At 39.3% G+C, this 20334-nt stretch overlaps 1 protein-coding gene across 1 annotated transcript; it reads left to right on the top strand.

Annotated features, from left to right (window-relative positions):
• The first annotated feature begins 18560 nt into the window (after positions 1-18560).
• Positions 18561-19909, top strand: LOC128652679 (odorant receptor 131-2-like). Its single transcript, XM_053705608.1, has 2 exons — positions 18561-18591; positions 18942-19909. The coding sequence occupies exons 1-2, from the start codon at positions 18561-18563 to the stop codon at positions 19907-19909; spliced, it is 999 nt and encodes a 332-aa protein (XP_053561583.1).
• The last annotated feature ends 425 nt before the right edge of the window (positions 19910-20334 follow it).

Below are 20334 nucleotides of genomic sequence, written 5' to 3'. Positions count from 1 at the left end.
GAGAGCATGCAAAGAGAGGGGGGAGACAGAGAGCAAAAAAGAGGGGGGAGAGAGAGAGAGCAAAAGAGAGGGGAAGATAGAGAACAAAAGAGAGGTGGGGGAGAGAGAGCAAAAGAGAGGGGAGAGAGAGCAAGGAGTGGGATCACTGTACTGCAAAAAATAGCCTGTATACATGGGCTTTAGGACTAGTATATATATATATATATATATATATATATAATGCAGTAAGAACGTTTACTGTAAGTTATAGTTAATAGTTGTTCAAATATGGGAATAGTTATAGAGCTTGAATGTCCTTGTTAATAGTATCTAACTATGCGGATTGATTTTGTAAGGAAATATTCTTGGGCTTGTCCCATTTGGCCAAATGCGGTAACTGACTCTTCCAGTTTTGCTTTTAATCTTAGCTGAGAGCTTGTCAGTGAGTGCTGGACTTTTTCTGTGTGCTGCGTTGTCTGTTTTGTAATTTTCCCTATGGACCTGCACCTTGGCAGGCCGGGGGTTAACTGTCTGTAAATAGTGTAGCTTTAAGTGAGTGTGATAGCAACCAAAGCTGAGCCTGTTTGGGAGTCATGGGATGTGTACCCAGTCCGTTCTGAGAGTGCTGTCCACTTTTCCTTGTTTTGCTTACTCCTAGGGATGATTACATAAGTCCCTCAACCCTGACTTGTTCCCAGTTTGTTTGATTAAGAACTTGCATTTGCGTGTGTGGCTGCATTTGTGTGGCTGTATTAGGGACCCAGGTTTTGGAAGAGACCTTGATGCGGTACCTGGGCTTGTTCCATTTGACCAAATGTGGTAACTGACTACTCCAGTTTTGCTTTTAATTTTAGCTAAGAGCTTGTGAGTGATTGCTGGACTTTTTCTGTGTGCAAGGAAATATTCTTCAGATATGATTATTGATGGGTAATATTAAACCAGCCAATCAGATTTTTGATTCAATCAGCCAATCAGATTTTTCCTACCTTAATTCCGATTGGCTGATAGAATCCTATCAGCCAATCGGAATTCGAGGGACGCCATCTTGGATGACGTCATTTAAAGGAACCTTCATTCGTCGTTAGTCCGTCGGTGAGGAAGGATGGATCCGCGTCGGCTGCTTCAAGATGGACCTGCTCCGCTCCGGATGGAAGAAGATAGAAGATGCCGCCTGGATGAAAACTTTGGACCCTCTTCTGGACCTCTTCTTGCCGGATAGGATGAAGACTTTGGACCCTCTTCTGGACCTCTTCTTGCCGGATAGGATGAAGACTTCGGACCCTCTTCTGGACGGATCGGTGATACCCGGCTGGGTGAATAAAAGGTAGGGAGATCTTCAGGGGCTTAGTGTTAGGTTTTTTAAGGGGGGTTTGGGTGGGTTAGATTAGGGGTATGTGGTTGGTGGGTTGTAATGTTGGGGGGGTATTGTATGTTTTTTTTCAGGCAAAAGAGCTGATTTCTTTGGGGCATGCCCCGCAAAATGCCCTTTTAAGGACTGGTAAGGTAATAGAGCTGTTAATATTTTATTTTAGAATAGGGTAGGGCATTTTTTTTATTTTGGGGGACTTTGTTATTTTTTTAGGGGGCTTAGAGTAGGTGTAATTAGTTTAAAATTCTTGTAATCTTTTGTTATTTTTTGTAATTTAGTGTTTGTTTTTTTTTGTAATTTAGGCCTAGATTTAGAGTTCGGCGGTAGCCGTCAAAACCAGCGTTAGAGGCTCCTAACGCTGGTTTTGGCCGCCCGCTGGTATTTGGAGTCAGTGATTAAAGGGTCTATCGCTCACTTTGCAGCCGCGACTTTTCCATACCGCAGATCCCCCTACGCCATTTGCGTAGCCTATCTTTTCAATGGGATCTTTCTAACGCTGGTATTTAGAGTCGTTTCTGCAGTGAGCGTTAGAGCTCTAACGACAAGATTCCAGCCGCCTGAAAAAAGCAGGAGTTAAGAGCTTTCTGGCTAACGCCGGTTTATAAAGCTCTTAACTACTGTACCCTAAAGTACACTAACACCCATAAACTACCTATGTACCCCTAAACCGAGCTCCCCCCACATCGCCGCCACTCGATTAAAAATTTTAACCCCTAATCTTCCGACCGCCACCTACGTTATACTTATGTACCCCTAATCTGCTGCCCCTAACCCCGCCGACCCCTATATTACATTTATTAACCCCTAATCTGCCCCCCACAACATCGCCGCCAGCTACTTAAAATAATTAACCCCTAATCTTCCGACCGCAAAGCGCCGCCACCTACGTTATCCTTATGTACCCCTAATCTGCTGCCCCTAACACCGCCGACCCCTATATTATATTTATTAACCCCTAATCTGCCCCCCACAACGTCGCCGACACCTGCCTACACTTATTAACCCCTAATCTGCCGAGCGGACCGCACCGCTACTATAATAAAGTTATTAACCCCTAACCCGCCTCACTAACCCTATCATAAATAGTATTAACCCCTAATCTGCCCTCCCTAACATCGCCGACACCTAACTTCAATTATTAACCCCTAATCTTCCGATCGGAGCTCACCGCTATTCTAATAAATGTATTAACCCCTAAAGCTAAGTCTAACCCTAACACTAACACCCCCCTAACTTAAATATAATTTTAATCTAACGAAATAAATTAACTCTTATTAAATAAATTAATCCTATTTAAAGCTAAATACTTACCTGTAAAATAAACCCTAATATAGCTACAATATAAATTATAATTATATTATAGCTATTTTAGGATTAATATTTATTTTACAGGCAACTTGGTATTTATTTTAACTAGGTACAATAGCTATTAAATAGTTAAGAACTATTTAATAGTTACCTAGTTAAAATAATAACAAATTTACCTGTAAAATAAATCCTAACCTAAGATATAATTAAACCTAACACTACCCTATCAATAAAATAATTAAATAAACTACCTACAATTACCTACAATTAACCTAACACTACACTATCAATAAATTAAATAAACACAATTGCTACAAATAAATACAATTAAATAAACTAGCTAAAGTACAAAAAATAAAAAAGAACTAAGTTACAGAAAATAAAAAAATATTTACAAACATAAGAAAAATATTACAACAATTTTAAACTAATTACACCTACTCTAAGCCCCTAATAAAATAACAAAGCCCCCCAAAATAAAAAATTCCCTACCCTATTCTAAATTAAAAAAGTTACAAGCTCTTTTACCTTACCAGCCCTGAACAGGGCCCTTTGCGGGGCATGCCCCAAGAAGTTCAGCTCTTTTGCCTGTAAAAAAAAACATACAATACCCCCCCCCCAACATTACAACCCACCACCCACATACCCCTAATCTAACCCAAACCCCCCTTAAATAAACCTAACACTAATCCCCTGAAGATCTTCCTACCTTGTCTTCACCATACCAGGTTCACCGATCCGTCCTGGCTCCAAGATCTTCATCCAACCCAAGCGGGGGTTGGCGATCCATAATCCGGTGCTGAAGAGGTCCAGAAGAGGCTCCAAAGTCTTCATCCTATCCGGCAAGAAGAGGACATCCGGACCGGCAAACATCTTCTCCAAGCCGCATCTTCTATCTTCTTCCATCCGGTGCGGAGCGGGTCCATCTTGAAGCAGGCGACGCGGATCCACCCTCTTCTTCCGATGTCTCCCGACGAATGACGGTTCCTTTAAGGGACGTCATCCAAGATGGCGTCCCTCGAATTCCGATTGGCTGATAGGATTCTATCAGCCAATCGGAATTAAGGTAGGAATTTTCTGATTGGCTGATGGAATCAGCCAATCAGAATCTAGTTCAATCCGATTGGCCGATCCAATCAGCCAATCAGATTGAGCTTGCATTCTATTGGCTGATCGGAACAGCCAATAGAATGCGAGCTCAATCTGATTGGCTGATTGGATCAGCCAATCGGATTGAACTTGATTCTGATTGGCTGATTCCATCAGCCAATCAGAAAATTCCTACCTTAATTCCGATTGGCTGATAGAATCCTATCAGCCAATCGGAATTCGAGGGACGCCATCTTGGATGACGTCCCTTAAAGGAACCGTCATTCGTCGGGAGACATCGGAAGAAGAGGATGGATCCGCGTCGCCTGCTTCAAGATGGACCCGCTCCGCACCGGATGGAAGAAGATAGAAGATGCGGCTTGGAGAAGATGTTTGCCGGTCCGGATGTCCTCTTCTTGCCGGATAGGATGAAGACTTTGGAGCCTCTTCTGGACCTCTTCAGCACCGGATTATGGATCGCCAACCCCCGCTTGGGTTGGATGAAGATCTTGGAGCCAGGACGGATCGGTGAACCTGGTATGGTGAAGACAAGGTAGGAAGATCTTCAGGGGATTAGTGTTAGGTTTATTTAAGGGGGGTTTGGGTTAGATTAGGGGTATGTGGGTGGTGGGTTGTAATGTTGGGGGGGGGGTATTGTATGTTTTTTTTTACAGGCAAAAGAGCTGAACTTCTTGGGGCATGCCCCGCAAAGGGCCCTGTTCAGGGCTGGTAAGGTAAAAGAGCTTGTAACTTTTTTAATTTAGAATAGGGTAGGGAATTTTTTATTTTGGGGGGCTTTGTTATTTTATTAGGGGGCTTAGAGTAGGTGTAATTAGTTTAAAATTGTTGTAATATTTTTCTTATGTTTGTAAATATTTTTTTATTTTCTGTAACTTAGTTCTTTTTTATTTTTTGTACTTTAGCTAGTTTATTTAATTGTATTTATTTGTAGCAATTGTGTTTATTTAATTTATTGATAGTGTAGTGTTAGGTTAATTGTAGGTAATTGTAGGTAGTTTATTTAATTATTTTATTGATAGGGTAGTGTTAGGTTTAATTATATCTTAGGTTAGGATTTATTTTACAGGTAATTTTGTAATTATTTTAACTAGGTAACTATTAAATAGTTCTTAACTATTTAATAGCTATTGTACCTAGTTAAAATAAATACCAAGTTGCCTGTAAAATAAATATTAATCCTAAAATAGCTAAAATATAATTATAATTTATATTGTAGCTATATTAGGGTTTATTTTACAGGTAAGTATTTAGCTTTAAATAGGATTAATTTATTTAATAAGAGTTAATTTATTTCGTTATATGTAAATTATATTTAAGTTAGGGGGGTGTTAGTGTTAGGGTTAGACCTAGCTTTAGGGGTTAATACATTTATTAGAATAGCGGTGAGCTCCGATCGGAAGATTAGGGGTTAATAATTGAAGTTAGGTGTCGGCGATGTTAGGGAGGGCAGATTAGGGGTTAATACTATTTATGATAGGGTTAGTGAGACGGATTAGGGGTTAATAACTTTATTATAGTAGCGCTCAGGTCCGCTCGGCAGATTAGGGGTTAATAAGTGTAGGCAGGTGTCGGCGACGTTGTGGGGGGCAGATTAGGGGTTAATAAATATAACATAGGGGTCGGCGATGTTAGGGCAGCAGATTAGGGGTACATAGGGATAACGTAGGTTGCGGCGGTTTACGGAGCGGAAGATTAGGGGTTAAAACTGTAATGCAGGGGTCAGCGATAGCGGGGGCGGCAGATTAGGGGTTAATAAGTGTAAGGTTAGGGGTGTTTAGACTCTGGGTACATGTTAGGGTGTTAGGTGCAGACGTAGGAAGTGTTTCCCCATAGGAAACAATGGGGCTGCGTTAGGAGCTGAACGCTGCTTTTTTGCAGGTGTTAGGTTTTTTTTCAGCTCAAACAGTCCCATTGTTTCCTATGGGAGAATCGTGCACGAGCACGTTTTTGATGCCGGCCGCGTCCGTAAGCAACTCTGGTATCGAGAGTTGCATTTGCGGTAAAAATGCTCTACGCTCCTTTTTTGGAGCCTAACGCAGCATTTGTTTTAACTCTCGATACCAGAGTTAAATTTATGGTGCGGCCAGAAAAAAGCCCGCGGAGCGTTAACAGCCCTTTTACCGCCGAACTCTAAATCTAGGCCTTAGTGTTTTGTTTTGTTTTTTGTAATTTAGTTCAGTTGATTTAATTGTAGGTAATTGTAGGTAGTTTATTTAATTAATTTATTGATATAGTGTAGTGTTAGGTTTAATTGTAACTTAGGTTAGGATTTATTTTACAGGTAATTTTGTAATTATTTTAACTAGGTAGCTATTAAATAGTTATTAACTATTTAATAGCTATTGTACCTAGTTAAAATAAATACAAAGTTGCCTGTAAAATAAATATAAATCCTAAAATAGCTACAATATAATTATATTGTAGCTATATTAGGGTTTATTTTACAGGTAAGTGTTTAGTTTTAAATAGGTTTAATTTATTTAATAAGAAATAATTTATTTCGTTAGATTTAAATTATATTTAACTTAGTGTTAGGGTTAGGGTTAGACTTAGCTTTAGGGGTTAATACATTTATTAGAGTAGCGGTGAGGTCCGGTAGGCAGATTAGGGGTTAATACTTGAAGTTAGGTGTTGGCGATGTTAGTGAGGGCAGATTAGGGGCTAATAAAATTTATTATAGGGTTTGCGAGGTGGGAGTGAGGCGGTTTAGGGGTTAATACATTTATTATAGTGGCTGTGAGGTCCGGTCGGCAGATTAGGGGTTAATAAGTGTAGGTAGGTAGCGGCGACGTTGGGGGGGGCAGATTAGGGGTTAATAAATATTATGTAGGTGTCGGCGATGTTAGGGGCAGCCGATTAGGGGTACATAGGGATAATGTAGGTGGCGGCGGTGTCCGGTCGGCAGATTAGGGGTTAAAAAAATGTATTATAGTGGCGGCGATGTGGGGGGACCTCGGTTTAGGGGTACATAGGTAGTTTATGGGTGTTAGTGTACTTTAGAGCACAGTAGTTAGGAGCTTTATGAACCGGCGTTAGCCCATAAAGCTCTTAACTCCTGACTTTTTTCTGCGGCTGGAGTTTTGTCGTTAGAGTTCTAACGCTCACTTCAGCCAAGACTCTAAATACCGGCGTTAGGAAGATCCCATTGAAAAGATAGGATACGCAATTGGCGTAAGGGGATCTGCGGTATGGAAAAGTTGCGTCTGGAAAGTGAGCATTAGACCCTTTCCTGACTGACTCTAAATACCAGCGGGTGGTAAAAACCAGCGTTAGCAGCTCTTAACGCTGGTTTTGACGGCTAACGCAGAACTCTAAATCTAGGCGTATGTTTCCATTTGTGATACATATGACTTTGAATTCATGCAGAGTGTAATGTTCAATCACGTGACTTCTTTATATTAAACACAATGTGTGGATTTTATTTATATGTTGGTGCACTTTGCTGTAGTTTTTTACAGTGAGTATCTTGATATATTTGATCTGAAATATCATATCTATTATAGAGACTATTAAATACTGTTCTTTATTATTTAAAAGAGTGTTTGAATCCCTTTCTTTATACATGGTGCATTTAATAAGATGTTCCATCTCCTTTCTTATAGTTCTTGCTAACATTTTGCAATAGGGTCTGCACCACATTTACATGAAATAATTGTTCACAGTATTTCCTCATTTAGATTGGCCATTTGTCCTTAAATTCTTTGTCATTTCACATTCTTTCATACCTTGGAGTACTTGGGTTTATACCCTGTGCAAGGTTTATGTGTTGAGGATTAGGTCAAGGAGAATTAATTTTCCTAATATTGGTTTCAGATCTTGTGTATCATAGATTTAGAAATAATGGCGTTTACTATGTCAGATGCGACATGGGAGGCAGAAATTTCAGCTACCTTTTCCATGAGCAATACTATTGAGAGCAAGGACGGAGAGGGGGAGAGAATAAACATTTTTGGAGCTTTCAAAAATTATAAACAATTACTTATGAAGCACATTAGACTTTGAGCTGAATCATCAAGTCTTGAAAATTATATACTGAATTAAATTATTCCTAGAGGTCTGAGGCTCAAATTAGACCCTGGCACTAATTTAAGGAATGATGAAGGTGGAGAGGCGTTTTTAGAAGATTGGAACACCAGTCTATCTGAGTGTTCCATTAGATTGATGAAAAAAATCGTTGTTAGAAATAAAGAAAGATTAGAAAAAAACTAAATTAGAGGTTGATGAGGCTCTTGTTGTTGTCAATAATTTTGAACATAATTCAAACTTCGCTAAATTAAATAGTGAAATGAAGGAGCAGAGAGCTAGATTACAAACTGAAATTAAATTACGGAACGGGAGGAAGTTGGTTAGGGATCAAGAGGATTATAAAATATAGGATTATAAGTATATACTTATAAACAAATTTGTGGCTCTTATGACTCAGGGACTTATTGCTCTGATTCAGAACATGATATCCATTTATCAAAAAACTAATCACGCCCTGGCCCAGCTCTTTGCAAGAAGGAGAGGGGGCAGGAAGAGATGGAATAGGGACAAATACAGGTATTGGAGGAAGACGGTACCCATATCGACAGACCAGATACAGGGAGTACAACCAGAGTTTGGAAAGGCCTCAGAACTTCCGCAAAAGGGGTCTGAGGAGCCAACGGCCTTATTGAACTCTCCTAACTCTGATGACAACTTACAAGTGATTAATTTGTCCAAATTCAAACTTAATAATTGTCATCTAAGTGTCCTCAAATGAGGACTTTCATTTTGTCCAACTAGTGGTTTAGACAAGTTCACTCTTTTGAAAGAGTGGTTTTGTCACAAATGTTTAAGAATAAGGCACAGCACGTGATCGATGATTTAAGTCTCACTACTGAGGATAGACTTGCTTTGCAGGATCTAAATGAGTTATTTCAAGAATCAGCCATGCAGGTAACATAGTAACATAGTAGATGAGGTTGAAAAAAGACCGAAGTCCATCGAGTTCAACCTATACAAATCTAAAATATATACAAAAAGCTCCAGTTAAACTTAAATAATCCCACTAAAAGGTGACCCATTTAATGCTAGCAATCATATCCATGATTTTTGTTTATAGACAGAAATGTATCCAAATAATTTTTAAATGTATCTACGGTATTAGCATTCACTACCTCCTTTGGTAATGAGTTCCACAATTTTATTGCTCTTACAGTGAAAAAAACGTTTCCATTGCAGGAGATTAAATCTCCTTTCCTCCAACTTTAAATTGTGACCTCTGGTCACAAACAATTTTCTTGGAATAAACAGAGCTTCTGCCATCTCTGTATATGGGCCTTGAATATATTTATATAAAGTAATCATGTCATCTCTTAAGCGTCTTTTTTCTAAAGAAAACAGATCCAGTTTGGCTAGCCTCTCCTCATAGGTTAAATTCTCCAATCCCCTTATTAGCTTTGTGGCCCTTCTCTGAACTTTTTCTAGTTCTGCAATATCTTTTTTTTGCTATTGGTCCCCAGAACTGTACTCCATACTCAAGGTGAGGTCTTACCAGGGCTTTATATAGTGACAGAATTATGCTTTCCTCCCTTGAGTCAATGCCTCTTTTAATATATGCTAGTATCTTATTAGCCTTTGAAGATGCTGCCCTGCATTGTGCACCCATCTTTAGCTTGTTATCTATTACTACCCCCAAATCCCTTTCCTCCTGTGTTTGGCTAAGTCTTGTCCCATTTAAATTATATGTTGCCTGCTTATTTTTACTTCCAAAATGTAGAACCTTGTATTTTTCCGTATTAAATTTCATTTTCCATTTACCTGCCCATACTTCTAATTTTTGCAGGTCCCTTTGTAACAAAAGTTCATCCTGCTCTGACCTAATGACCTTACTTAACTTAGTATCCTCTGCAAAAATAGATATGTCGCTATTTAATCCTAGCTCCAAGTCATTTATAAAAATATTAAAAAGAATAGGGCCCAGCACTGATCCCTGGGGTACTCCACTGATTACCTTTGTCCAATATGAGTATGATCCATTTACTACAACTCGTTGCTCCCTATCTTTTATCCAGTTATTTATCCACAAACTAACATTTTCAGCTATTCCCAGTCCCTTAATTTTGTGCATTAATCTCTCATGTGGCACTGTATCAAACGCCTTTGCAAAATCTAAGCATATCACATCAACTGATTCCCCTTTATCTATATTTTTACTAACTTCTTCATAGAATCTAATTGGATTAGTTTGACATGATCTATTTCTCATAAAACCATGCTGATTAGAACTCATAATCTTGTTTACACGAATATGTTCATCAATATAATCCCTTATAATCCCTTCAAATATCTTCCCCACTATTGATGTCAGACTAACTGGTCTATAGCTTCCTGGATCATCCCTACTTCCCTTTTTGAAGAGTGGCACCACATCAGCTTTATGCCAATTCTTGGGTACCAAGCCAGAGGATAATGAGTCTTGAAAAATTAAGAGTAGAGGTTTGTCTATAACAGTGCTAAATTCCCTTAACACCCTTGGGTGTATTCCATCTGGGCCTGGTAGATCAGCTTCCAGCACCTGAGGAATCACTTCCTTTTAAATTGACTTCTCATTTTAAAAAAAAGGTCAACTTACATGCCCCAACTTTCATTTTCACCTCCTGTTGAACGTGATATCCAAAATCTATAATTTACTGGTATTGTCAATAACAATCTATCAAAAAAAGAAAGGCAAGCTTTGAGAGAATTAAGAGAAGCCCCAAATGTGGTGATAAAATCTGCGGACAAGGGGGGCAATGTGGTTTTATGGGACGAATTCATGTATCTTAAAGAAGTGCAAAGACAGCTAGGAGATAAAGAGCAGTACCAGAGACTCACTTTTAATCCATTGTTGGATTTGAAACTAAGTCTGTTTAAGATCCTTAATGATGCCAGAGATGATGGGGTTCTAACTACTACAGAGTTTCAATATTTACTGGTTGATTATCCAGTCATGCCTATTTTCTATTGCATTCCAAAAATACACAAAAATTAAAAAAATCCTCCAGGACCCCCCATCATCTCTGGCATTGGTAGTCTGTCTGAACACATAGGTAATTATGTTGATCATGCTCTTCGTCCATTCTTATCCACTTTTCCGTCCTTTGTGCTGGACACAACTAATGTTTTAAGGAAAATTAATGATATGACAGTTGATAATGGCTCTTTTCTTGTCACACTTGATGTAGAGAGTCTGTATTCATCCATTCCCCATGAGATTAGTGTAAGAGCTTGTGAGGAATTTCTCTCTAGTAGAGGGTCTAAGTTCCAAAAACACACAGATTTAGTCTTCACCTTTCTAAGATTCATACTGAATAACAATGTTTTTATGTTTGACAAAAAAATCTTCAAACAGTTAAGAGGGACAGCTATGGGGGCAACATGTGCCCCCACTTATGCCTGCCTCCATCTAGGAAAATGGGAGATGGAGGTCATCTATCAAAACAACCTCTTTTTCCAGCATGTTAATTTTTGGGTAAGATATGTGGATGACATCCTCTTAATCTGGGAGGGTGATTATAGTACTCTGTTAACCTTTGTTGATGAGCTGAATAGCAATGATTTAAATGTTAAACTAATGATGCAGTACAGCCAGTCAGAAACTGATTTCCTAGACATTAATGTGAATAATGTGCTGGCTACAGAAATTTTCAGGAAAAAAACTGCCACAAATAGCTTGTTGCTTGCTACTAGTCACCACCCTCCACATCTGATTAAAGGTATACATAAAGGGCAGTTTTTGCGTCAAAGACGTAACTGTTCATCAAAGGAGAAATTCAATGTACATGCATGAAGTATGCAGAATAGATTTGCTGAACAAGGTTACTCTAAGAGAAATATTAGGCATGCTAAAGCTTATGCAAGGAGCGTAAATAGAGATGATTTGCTATATAGCAAGAGTAAAACTAAGGATTCAGCTATCCGATTGATAACTAACTATAAATACTATTGGCAAACCATTAAAATGATCCTACAAAGGCACTGGTCAGTGCAAACCAGTGATGACAAAATTGCAGCTGAAGTAGGCAACTATCCAAATTTGACAGCAAAAGAGCTGTAAACCTCAAGGATAATTTGGTTAAGAGCCAATTTGCATCAACTCCATCCAAAGGGGACTGGTTACATAAACATATACCTAATGGTAACTTCCCTTGTGGTAAGTGCGTGACTTGTGAGTTCATGAAGAGAACAAAAGTATTCTCTGATAATCGTGATACTGAATTTAGAATCAACCATTTTTTCAATTGCAACACAGAAGGGGTAGTGTACTTGCTTGAATGCCCGTGTCCAAGATTTTACGTTGGTAAAACTAAGAGACTTTTTAAATATTGTATCAAGGAACATCGAGATAGGGCTTTCCGTTTCCGTTGATGAACAGTTACTCAGAAAAAAAAGAATTACAAGAATATTAAACTAATTACACCTAATCTAATCCCCCTAATAAAATAAAAAAAGCCCCCCAAAATAATAAAATTCCCTACCCTATACTAAATTACAAATAGCCCTTAAAAGGGCTTTTTGTGGGGCATTGCCCCAAAGTAATCAGCTCTTTTACCTGTAAAAAAGATTACAATACCCCCCAACATTAAAACCCACCACCCACACACCCAACCCTACTCTAAAACCCACCCAATCCCCCCAATCCTATCAGCCAATCAGAATTAAGGTAGGAAAAATCCTATTGGCTGATGCAAGGTAGGGTGATCTTCAAGGGGGTAGTGTTAGGTTTTTTTAAGGGGGTATTGGGTGGGTTTTAGAGTAGGGTTGGGTGTGTGGGTGGTGGGTTTTAATGTTTGGGGGGTATTGTATTTTTTTACAGGTAAAAGACCTGATTACTTTGAGGCAATGCCCCGCAAAAAGCCCTTTTAAGGGCTATTTGTAATTTAGTATAGGGTTAGGAATTTTATTATTTTGGGGGGCTTTTTTTATTTTATTAGGGGGATTAGATTAGGTGTAATTAGTTTAAAATTCTTGTAATTCTTTTTTTTTCTTCTGTAATTTAGTGGGGGGGGGGTTTCATAATTTAGTTTATTTAGTTTAATTGTAATTAATTGTAGGTAGTTTAGGTAATTAGTTTAATTATAGTGTAGTGTTAGGTGTAATTGTAACTTAGGTTAGGGTTTATTTTACAGGTAATTTTGTACTTATTTTAGCTAGGTAGTTATTAAATAGTTAATAACAATTTTTTTTTTTATAAACATTTTTATTGAGACAATCAGAACAAAAGAAAATAATACAACTCCACATGAGTATGTGTTTAGGTATTACAAGCATTTGAAGGTAAACAATAAATCTTAGGCATTGGTATGGTGATAATTAGCTTAATCTTACCACATACATAGATTTTCATCTGTTGGAGAGCATAGTGGTGGGGTTGTTCAGAAAGGAGTATAGGGTCTCTTTTAAACATTATATGAGATGTTATGAGTATATGTTAACAAAGTTATATCCCTGCTGCATAAAGGGATAGGGTAAACAGACCACTCCTTGTAGACTGAGATGACTTTTGAGTGATAATATGGAAAGAGATCTGCGTGTCTACTTGTGGTAGAAAATACATTTATCTAATAGCTGGCGGGGACTTTTGGGTTAATCATGAAATCTGTATCGGTAAAGGGATATAACTTAACAAGAATATTGTGAGAGAAGAAAAGATTACAGCGGACAAGAGCCGCTTAGATTGAAGAGAAAGGGGTATAGGACCCAGTGTAGGGGGGGGGGAGGGGGGAGGCGGAGCTGTGATAGAGTCCTCTGCATGGGGTATAGCTGGCATAAAAATATAAAAATATGAAAAGGGGGGGGGGATGAACCTGGTAGGTCCTCTGGGTATATGTTTGGTGTCTAAAAGGTGGGGGAGGGAAACTTGCTGGTGCATTACTAGATATTCCCCAATCTCAGCTATGGTGAATTTGCAATGACTTGCAAAATAAGGGGTAGAGGTGACATTCAACTATAACAGAGTCTCCAGGGTAGTTAATATTAAACTGACCAACATTAGATGAGCATAGTTATCATATGTTATACGGTCGATATAGCTAGATAGAACAGAGTAAGGCCAAGCTAGAGCCAGGGAACCCCAAAACTGAACTTCAGCCAACCTGAGTGACATAAGCGATAACAGCCAATTGGCCAGTACACCATCTGTGTGTAAGGGGGGTAATTGTCGGTGTCTAGCCTGGCGAAACAAGGTAACTGTTATAGGAAAACATGCTTAGCTATCATCAAAATTGTTTGACACCTAGGGTTGTTATGTTATAGGGCTAAACAGTTATACAGACTGATTCCTCCCAATCTATAAATATCAGGCTTGCACTAAGACTTTTTAAGGAACATGGTTATCATCTACTCCCAAGCAGGGTTTGCAAGAGGTCCAGATATGCTAAGATAGCTGTCTGGGACAAGTATGGAGTATGTAGTAATATGTGTATCCTGCTATAGTGAACTGTGTATGTTTGTGAGCATCACTGACAGGTAGACCAACCTGTTGTATATCTATAGAAAGCAACAAGCTCCTCTCGTCTTGACAGCACTCACAAGTGCTCAGGGTGAACGGCAAGGGGTTCCCAGAGCAGAGAGTACAATTATATAGAATAGCATTTAGAGGGGGTAAAACAAGTCACACAAGTGCAGAGGTGCATGGGAATATGTAAAACATACAAATACAACGGGTTGTGAGGGACCAGTACTAAATATAACAGATAATATATGCTAGTGTTAGTTAGGTTTGTGGACTAAAGAGAAGTTCCCCATCTCTCGGAGTTATAGCTCGTCATTTAGGGGTCAGACTGGTATATAATGAAGAGCTTGTATTGTCCAATAGTGAGGTAATGTGGCCCAAATGGTAGTGGTGAGCATTAACTCAACATGGACCAGTCACAGTCTGGATGTTAGGGAGAATTTAGCCAATCCCTACCCTGTGGGACTCGATTGTCAGTGGGATGTAAGATTCTGCTGGTGACCTAGTCGGTACATCTCTCGCTTGAAATCGCACCGAGCCGAGCTGTGCGGTACCTGTATCTGAGCTCCCGGTTGGGAGAGCTGATAGAGTAGGGTTTTCAGCATGTCTCTGAGTTGGAGTGGCTGCGCGGCAGTGACCATCACGATCCAGGTTTCTGGATAGTAGCGGGAGAGAGGCCTCATTTGCAGAGTCTCTGGGAGCGGTGAGGGACCTGCAATCCTTGAAGCCAGCTTAACAGTAAACTGGTCTCCGGGACTCACGTAGTGTTGCCTGACGGCCTCCGGGCGGGACACCGCACTCCTCTGCTGTGGCATCTCCCTCACTTGTGGGAGGTATTTGGCTAGATCTATGAGTGCCCGGAGACTTTGCTGAAGATCTGTGTAGTGAGCCTCCGATTGATGCGGCACCCTGACTCCCTCTTGTGCTGCAGGCTCCATGTCATAGGAAGAGGTGCTGGGGCAGTATGCGAGCTGCGTCCCAGTAGTGTTATAGAGATTGTCTCTAGTAGCTGCCTCCGTAGTTCTCAGCTCCGACACCAGTATGAAAATAGAGGAGGGAGAGAGGTTAGTGGAGGGGAGGGGGATTCGGGGGGTAGCAACAATAGCTGTATCACTAGGCTCAGCAGGTACAGTAAAATAGCTGTTAGAGACTGTCTAGTTGCAGGTCTAGATCTTGTCCCGTTGGTATATGAGCTTGGGGCCCACCATGCTGTGATGCTGTAGTTTAATCCGCCTTTATAATGAAGAGGATAAGATCCAAGATGGCGGCTTGTTCATCTGAGGCTCAGAGCCGCTTCATGCCGGAGCTTTGTGCTGGAGCCTTCTTTCTATAGTCTCTGCCAAATGAGTTGTTTTAGGAGTCCCTTAGTAAGACATATGCATATATATAAAAATGAAAGCTTTGCCTAGAGAATAATGGCATTAAGTGGCTCAATATAAGATTAGGTGGAGGAGCTCCATGTAAAGGCGACTGCTCTACTTAGCGGTTAGCTCCGCCCCCTGTTAATAACTGTTTAATAACTATTGAACATAATTAAAATAAATACAAAAGTGTCTGTAAAATAAATATAAATCCTAAGCTAGATACAATGTAACTATTAGTAATATGGTAGCTATCTTAGGGTTTATTTTATCGGTAAGTATTTCGTTTTAAATAGGATTAATTTATTTAATTATGTAAAATTTATTTCATTTAATTTAAATTATATTTAAATTAGGGGGGTTAGACTTAGGGTTAGACTTAGATTTAGGGGTTAATAAATTTAATATAGTAGCGGCGACGTTGGGGTCGGAAGATAAGGGGTTAATAAATTTAATATAGTTGTGGCGATGTTGGGTGGGGGCAGATTAAGGGTTAATAAATATAATGTAGGTGTCGGCAATGTTAGGGGCAGCAGATTAGGGGTTCATTAGTATAATCTAGGTGGCGGCGGTGTCTCCGGAGCGGCAGATTAGGGGTTAATATTATAATCTAGGTGTCAGCGATAGCGGGGGCAGCAGATTAGGGATTAATAAGTGTAAGGTTAGGGGTGTTTTGACTCGGGGTTCATGTTAGGGTGTTAGGTGCATACGAAAATTTTATTTCCCCATAGAAACAATGGGGCTGCGTTAGGAGCTGAACGCTGCTTTTTTGCAGGTGTTAGGGTTTTTTTCAGCCAGCTCAGCCCCATTGTTTCCTATGGGGAAATTGTGCACAAGCACGTTTTGCCAGCTTACCGCTACCGTAAGCAGCGCTGGTATTACAGTGAGATGTGGAGCTAAATTTTGCTCAACGCTCACTTTTCTGAGGCTAACGCCGGCTTGCAGTAAACTCGTAATACCAGTGTTGTTTAAAGTGAGCGGTAAGAAAAAAAGGAGCGTTAGCACCGCACAGCGTTACCGACAAAAATCGTAATCTAGCCGATTGTTTGTTATGTTTTTATTTTTACTTTTGGATTTGTACTATTTTACATTCACATTGTGTATTTATATGTAGCTTAGTTGTAAAGGTAGTTTACTTTTTATGGGTGGAGCAATTTTGAAATAAAAGCTCCAATGGTAGGGCACAGATCCAGTAACCCTGAGGAAGCCCCATCTTGCTCATGACGTTAGGGGTAAAACGATCGTCGGCTGTGGATTAGAGAATCACGTGACACACCTGCATGTGGAAAATAAGTTTGTTTGCTTTGCACGCCATACAAGTTGGCGTTTGTTTGCCTCACTATCAGCAGCAGTTTTTTCACCACACAGATTATCAGCACCAGGACCAATTGCATCTGCATCAGGATCACGTTGAACAGTGCTCAGATACACTTTGAATGGTATTTTACATTATAGATATCAGATATCAAACCCTCTGTAGATAATTCTACGACTGAGCTATCCCTATAATAGTATATAAGATGATATAATATAGGAGGATAATACAAGATATAAAGATATAAACGTTTAGGATTCCCATGTCATGTTTCCCAATGATTGATCAGATTTCATTCAGAATTGAATCCACTGGGTAAACGTGCGCTTAACTTGACAAATCTAAAATGCTTCTCTCGTGTAGAGAAGCTTTTCCCTGTCGCATCCCCTTGGGGGTTGTTTAACATGTTCCACTGCTTGCCATCTAAAGGTACTCACATCCTGTCTATGCTCATGTATAATATGGGATGCTAATGCAGAGCATTCTTTTTTACATCTGATGTTGCTCAGATGCTCTCTTATTCGCAATCTCACCTCACTAGTGGTGAGACCTATGTATTGACGTTTGCAATCTATGGAAGAAACTAAATAGACTACAAACTCCATCGCACAATTAATGCATTGAGATGTTTCAAATCTCTGACCAGTAACATAAGATTCAAAGTATCTTGTGACTTGTATAAAGTCACATGCTTTACAGAGTACACTACTGCATTTAAATGTGCCTTTGTGTAACAACCACAAGCTTCTGCCTGGCAATTCAGAGGCCCCATGTGTATACAACACAGCACAGCCATGAGCCTCACCGCTGTGTGTCTGCCTGGCAATTCAGAGGCCCCATGTGTATATAACACAGCACAGCCCTGTGCCGCACCTCTGTGTGCCATCCTAGCAATTCAGAGGTCTCATGTGTATACAACACAGCACAGCCCTGTGCCGCACCTCTATGTGCCTGTCTGGCTCACTAAAGTTAAATAAAGTAAAGTAACTAAGAAGACAGTGTGTGCACTATGGGGTTATTGTGGGCAGGCTAACGCAATCGACCAACCAGGCATTTGCCCGGTATGCCCTATGGTCAGTCCGGGTCTGCCTCTACAGGGGCCATCTAGTGTCTAATCAGCAGTGGTTTTGCTACAAGGATTCCTGGGGAGGCAGAGGTTCCACTAGCATCTTGTCAAACCCCTCCGTGTGCCCCATGCAAAATAGGGCTCTAAGTTTAAAGGGATATGAAACACAATCATTTTTTTTCATGATTTGGGCAGAACATACATTTAAAAGAAATCCAATTTTGTACTATTATCAAATATTGTTTTGTTCTCATAATATGTTAAAGAGCATACCTAAGTAGGTAATGTGCACTAGCACAAAGACTGCTCTTAAAAATGCATAACATTGTTAAACCTATTCTTACTAAACTTTCTTGCGAAACTTTAATCATTGGCTCACCTGATATAAGTGCAGATAGCTCTGAGAAGTGCTTTGCTTTTCCTGATTTTACCTAGCTTTATTCTTCAACAAAGGATACCATGTGAACAAAGCAAATTATATAAATAAAAAAAAATGCAAAGTTAAAATTGTATTTTGTATCTCAATCATGAAAGTTTGATTTTGACTTTGCTGTGGCTGTACAACTATATACGGTATGTTGTTAAAGGCATGAATGCCCACTAATGAACTGATGGACAATACAGGTGAATCGATGGTTTATTTATTGTAAAACTTTATCTGGCCTCTAACCCATTGTTTCATTGATGTTACAGCCATTTGACAACTTACTCACTGACACTGTAAACAATCTGTGACCTCCTTACAATAAGAAATAAAATGACATGTATAAATGTTTTTTCTAAGCCTAATTTACACGTTTTGCTTTTGAAAAATGGACAATGCACAATTTTTACACAAAAAACAGGAAGTGTTTACGGTCTCTTTAATTGCACATATGTAGTATTTTGCAGTTTTGCCAGCAGAATTATGGTAAAAATGTGTTCTAGAGTGTTCCAACATTAACCATATTATTCATTGTCTTTCAAAATTTTAGGAAATTCCAAAAAGGAAAAAACAAAAGTCATCTGCATCCAGTCTGCTATGGTGAACGCTACATTTCCGTCCAGTAATATGACACAAGCCTTTACCATTAGTAGTAAGACCATCGAGATTACAAAAACAGCTTTTGTGTTTTTGTTGCTACTGCCATTCTGCTTCTTCCTCTACTTTCTCACAGTTATACTGAATGTCTACTTCACCACACCCCATATTCGTGATAATGCTCGCTACGTACTTTTTGCGCACATGCTCATCAATGACACTCTATATCTACTTGTGGCAATGTTTCTGACACTTGTTACTATGTATGTTGTTTATCTTCCTGTGCCATTCTGCTATATTATAATAACCTTGGGGACTTCCACATTCCGAATTACCCCGTATAACCTGGCGGCCATGTCTTTGGAGCGATATGCCGCCATCTGCCACCCACTAAGACATGGAGAGCTGGGGACATCACAGAGTGCCACTAAAGCCATCTCAGTCATTTGGGGAGTTGGGCTTATTCCTAATCTTTTAGATTTCATAATCATGACCATCTATGCTCCGAATAATTTTTTCTCAGTTCATCTTATGTGTAATCAGATAATCTTTGTGATGCATTCACTGCAAAACACCATAAGATTATACAGTTACATTATCAGTTTTGTCTTGGTGGGACTCATAATTGTGTATACGTATATCAAGGTGATGCTGGTTGCCCGTAAGATTGGGTCCAGCAAGTCAACTGCATCCAAAGCTGGTAAAACCGTTATGCTTCACACGTTTCAGCTACTTTTATGTATGTTCTCATTTGTATCCACCCTAACTGAGCCGTATCTTAAGGATTATTTCACATTTTTGATTTTAGGGAACTTTTTCCTTTTCACATGCCTGCCCAGATTTCTGAGTCCTTTTATTTATGGATTGAGGGATGAACTTTTCCGTAAATATATACAAAAGATGTACTCAAGATGCAAATGAGCAATTTTAAAGTGTAGATTTATTAAAGGCCAGCAGCCTTGTGACACACTTTTATTCATCAGATAATCTACAAAAATATTAGTCCCATTTTATTTTTATTTTTTTAATATTTGGTGGTTTGCATAGAGAGCACCTTACATGCTCTGCAATTAAAAAAGCTCTGCAGTTGGGGAAAGAAATCTTCCAATTGTATTACTCTAGGGAACTGGTTTATAAAGTTTTTGTAACCTACATTACAATCCATTTGTTGCACTTTTATTCCTCCAGAAACATCTTCAATACATTGACTATGGATATGCTAGGAATAGAACCCTCTGTGTTGTGTAATTAATATAACAACCCTGTGTCACCTCACCTCACACTATTGTACAACTAGATTCCTACCACCTTATTCAGAGATTCTCATATAAGTTTAGTGCTGTTGG

The sequence above is a fragment of the Bombina bombina genome, chromosome 3, assembly GCF_027579735.1.
Source record: "Bombina bombina isolate aBomBom1 chromosome 3, aBomBom1.pri, whole genome shotgun sequence".
NCBI lineage: Eukaryota > Metazoa > Chordata > Amphibia > Anura > Bombinatoridae > Bombina > Bombina bombina.
The sequence above is the reverse complement of the archived record's forward strand: the minus strand, read 5'-3'. Positions and strand labels throughout refer to the sequence as shown.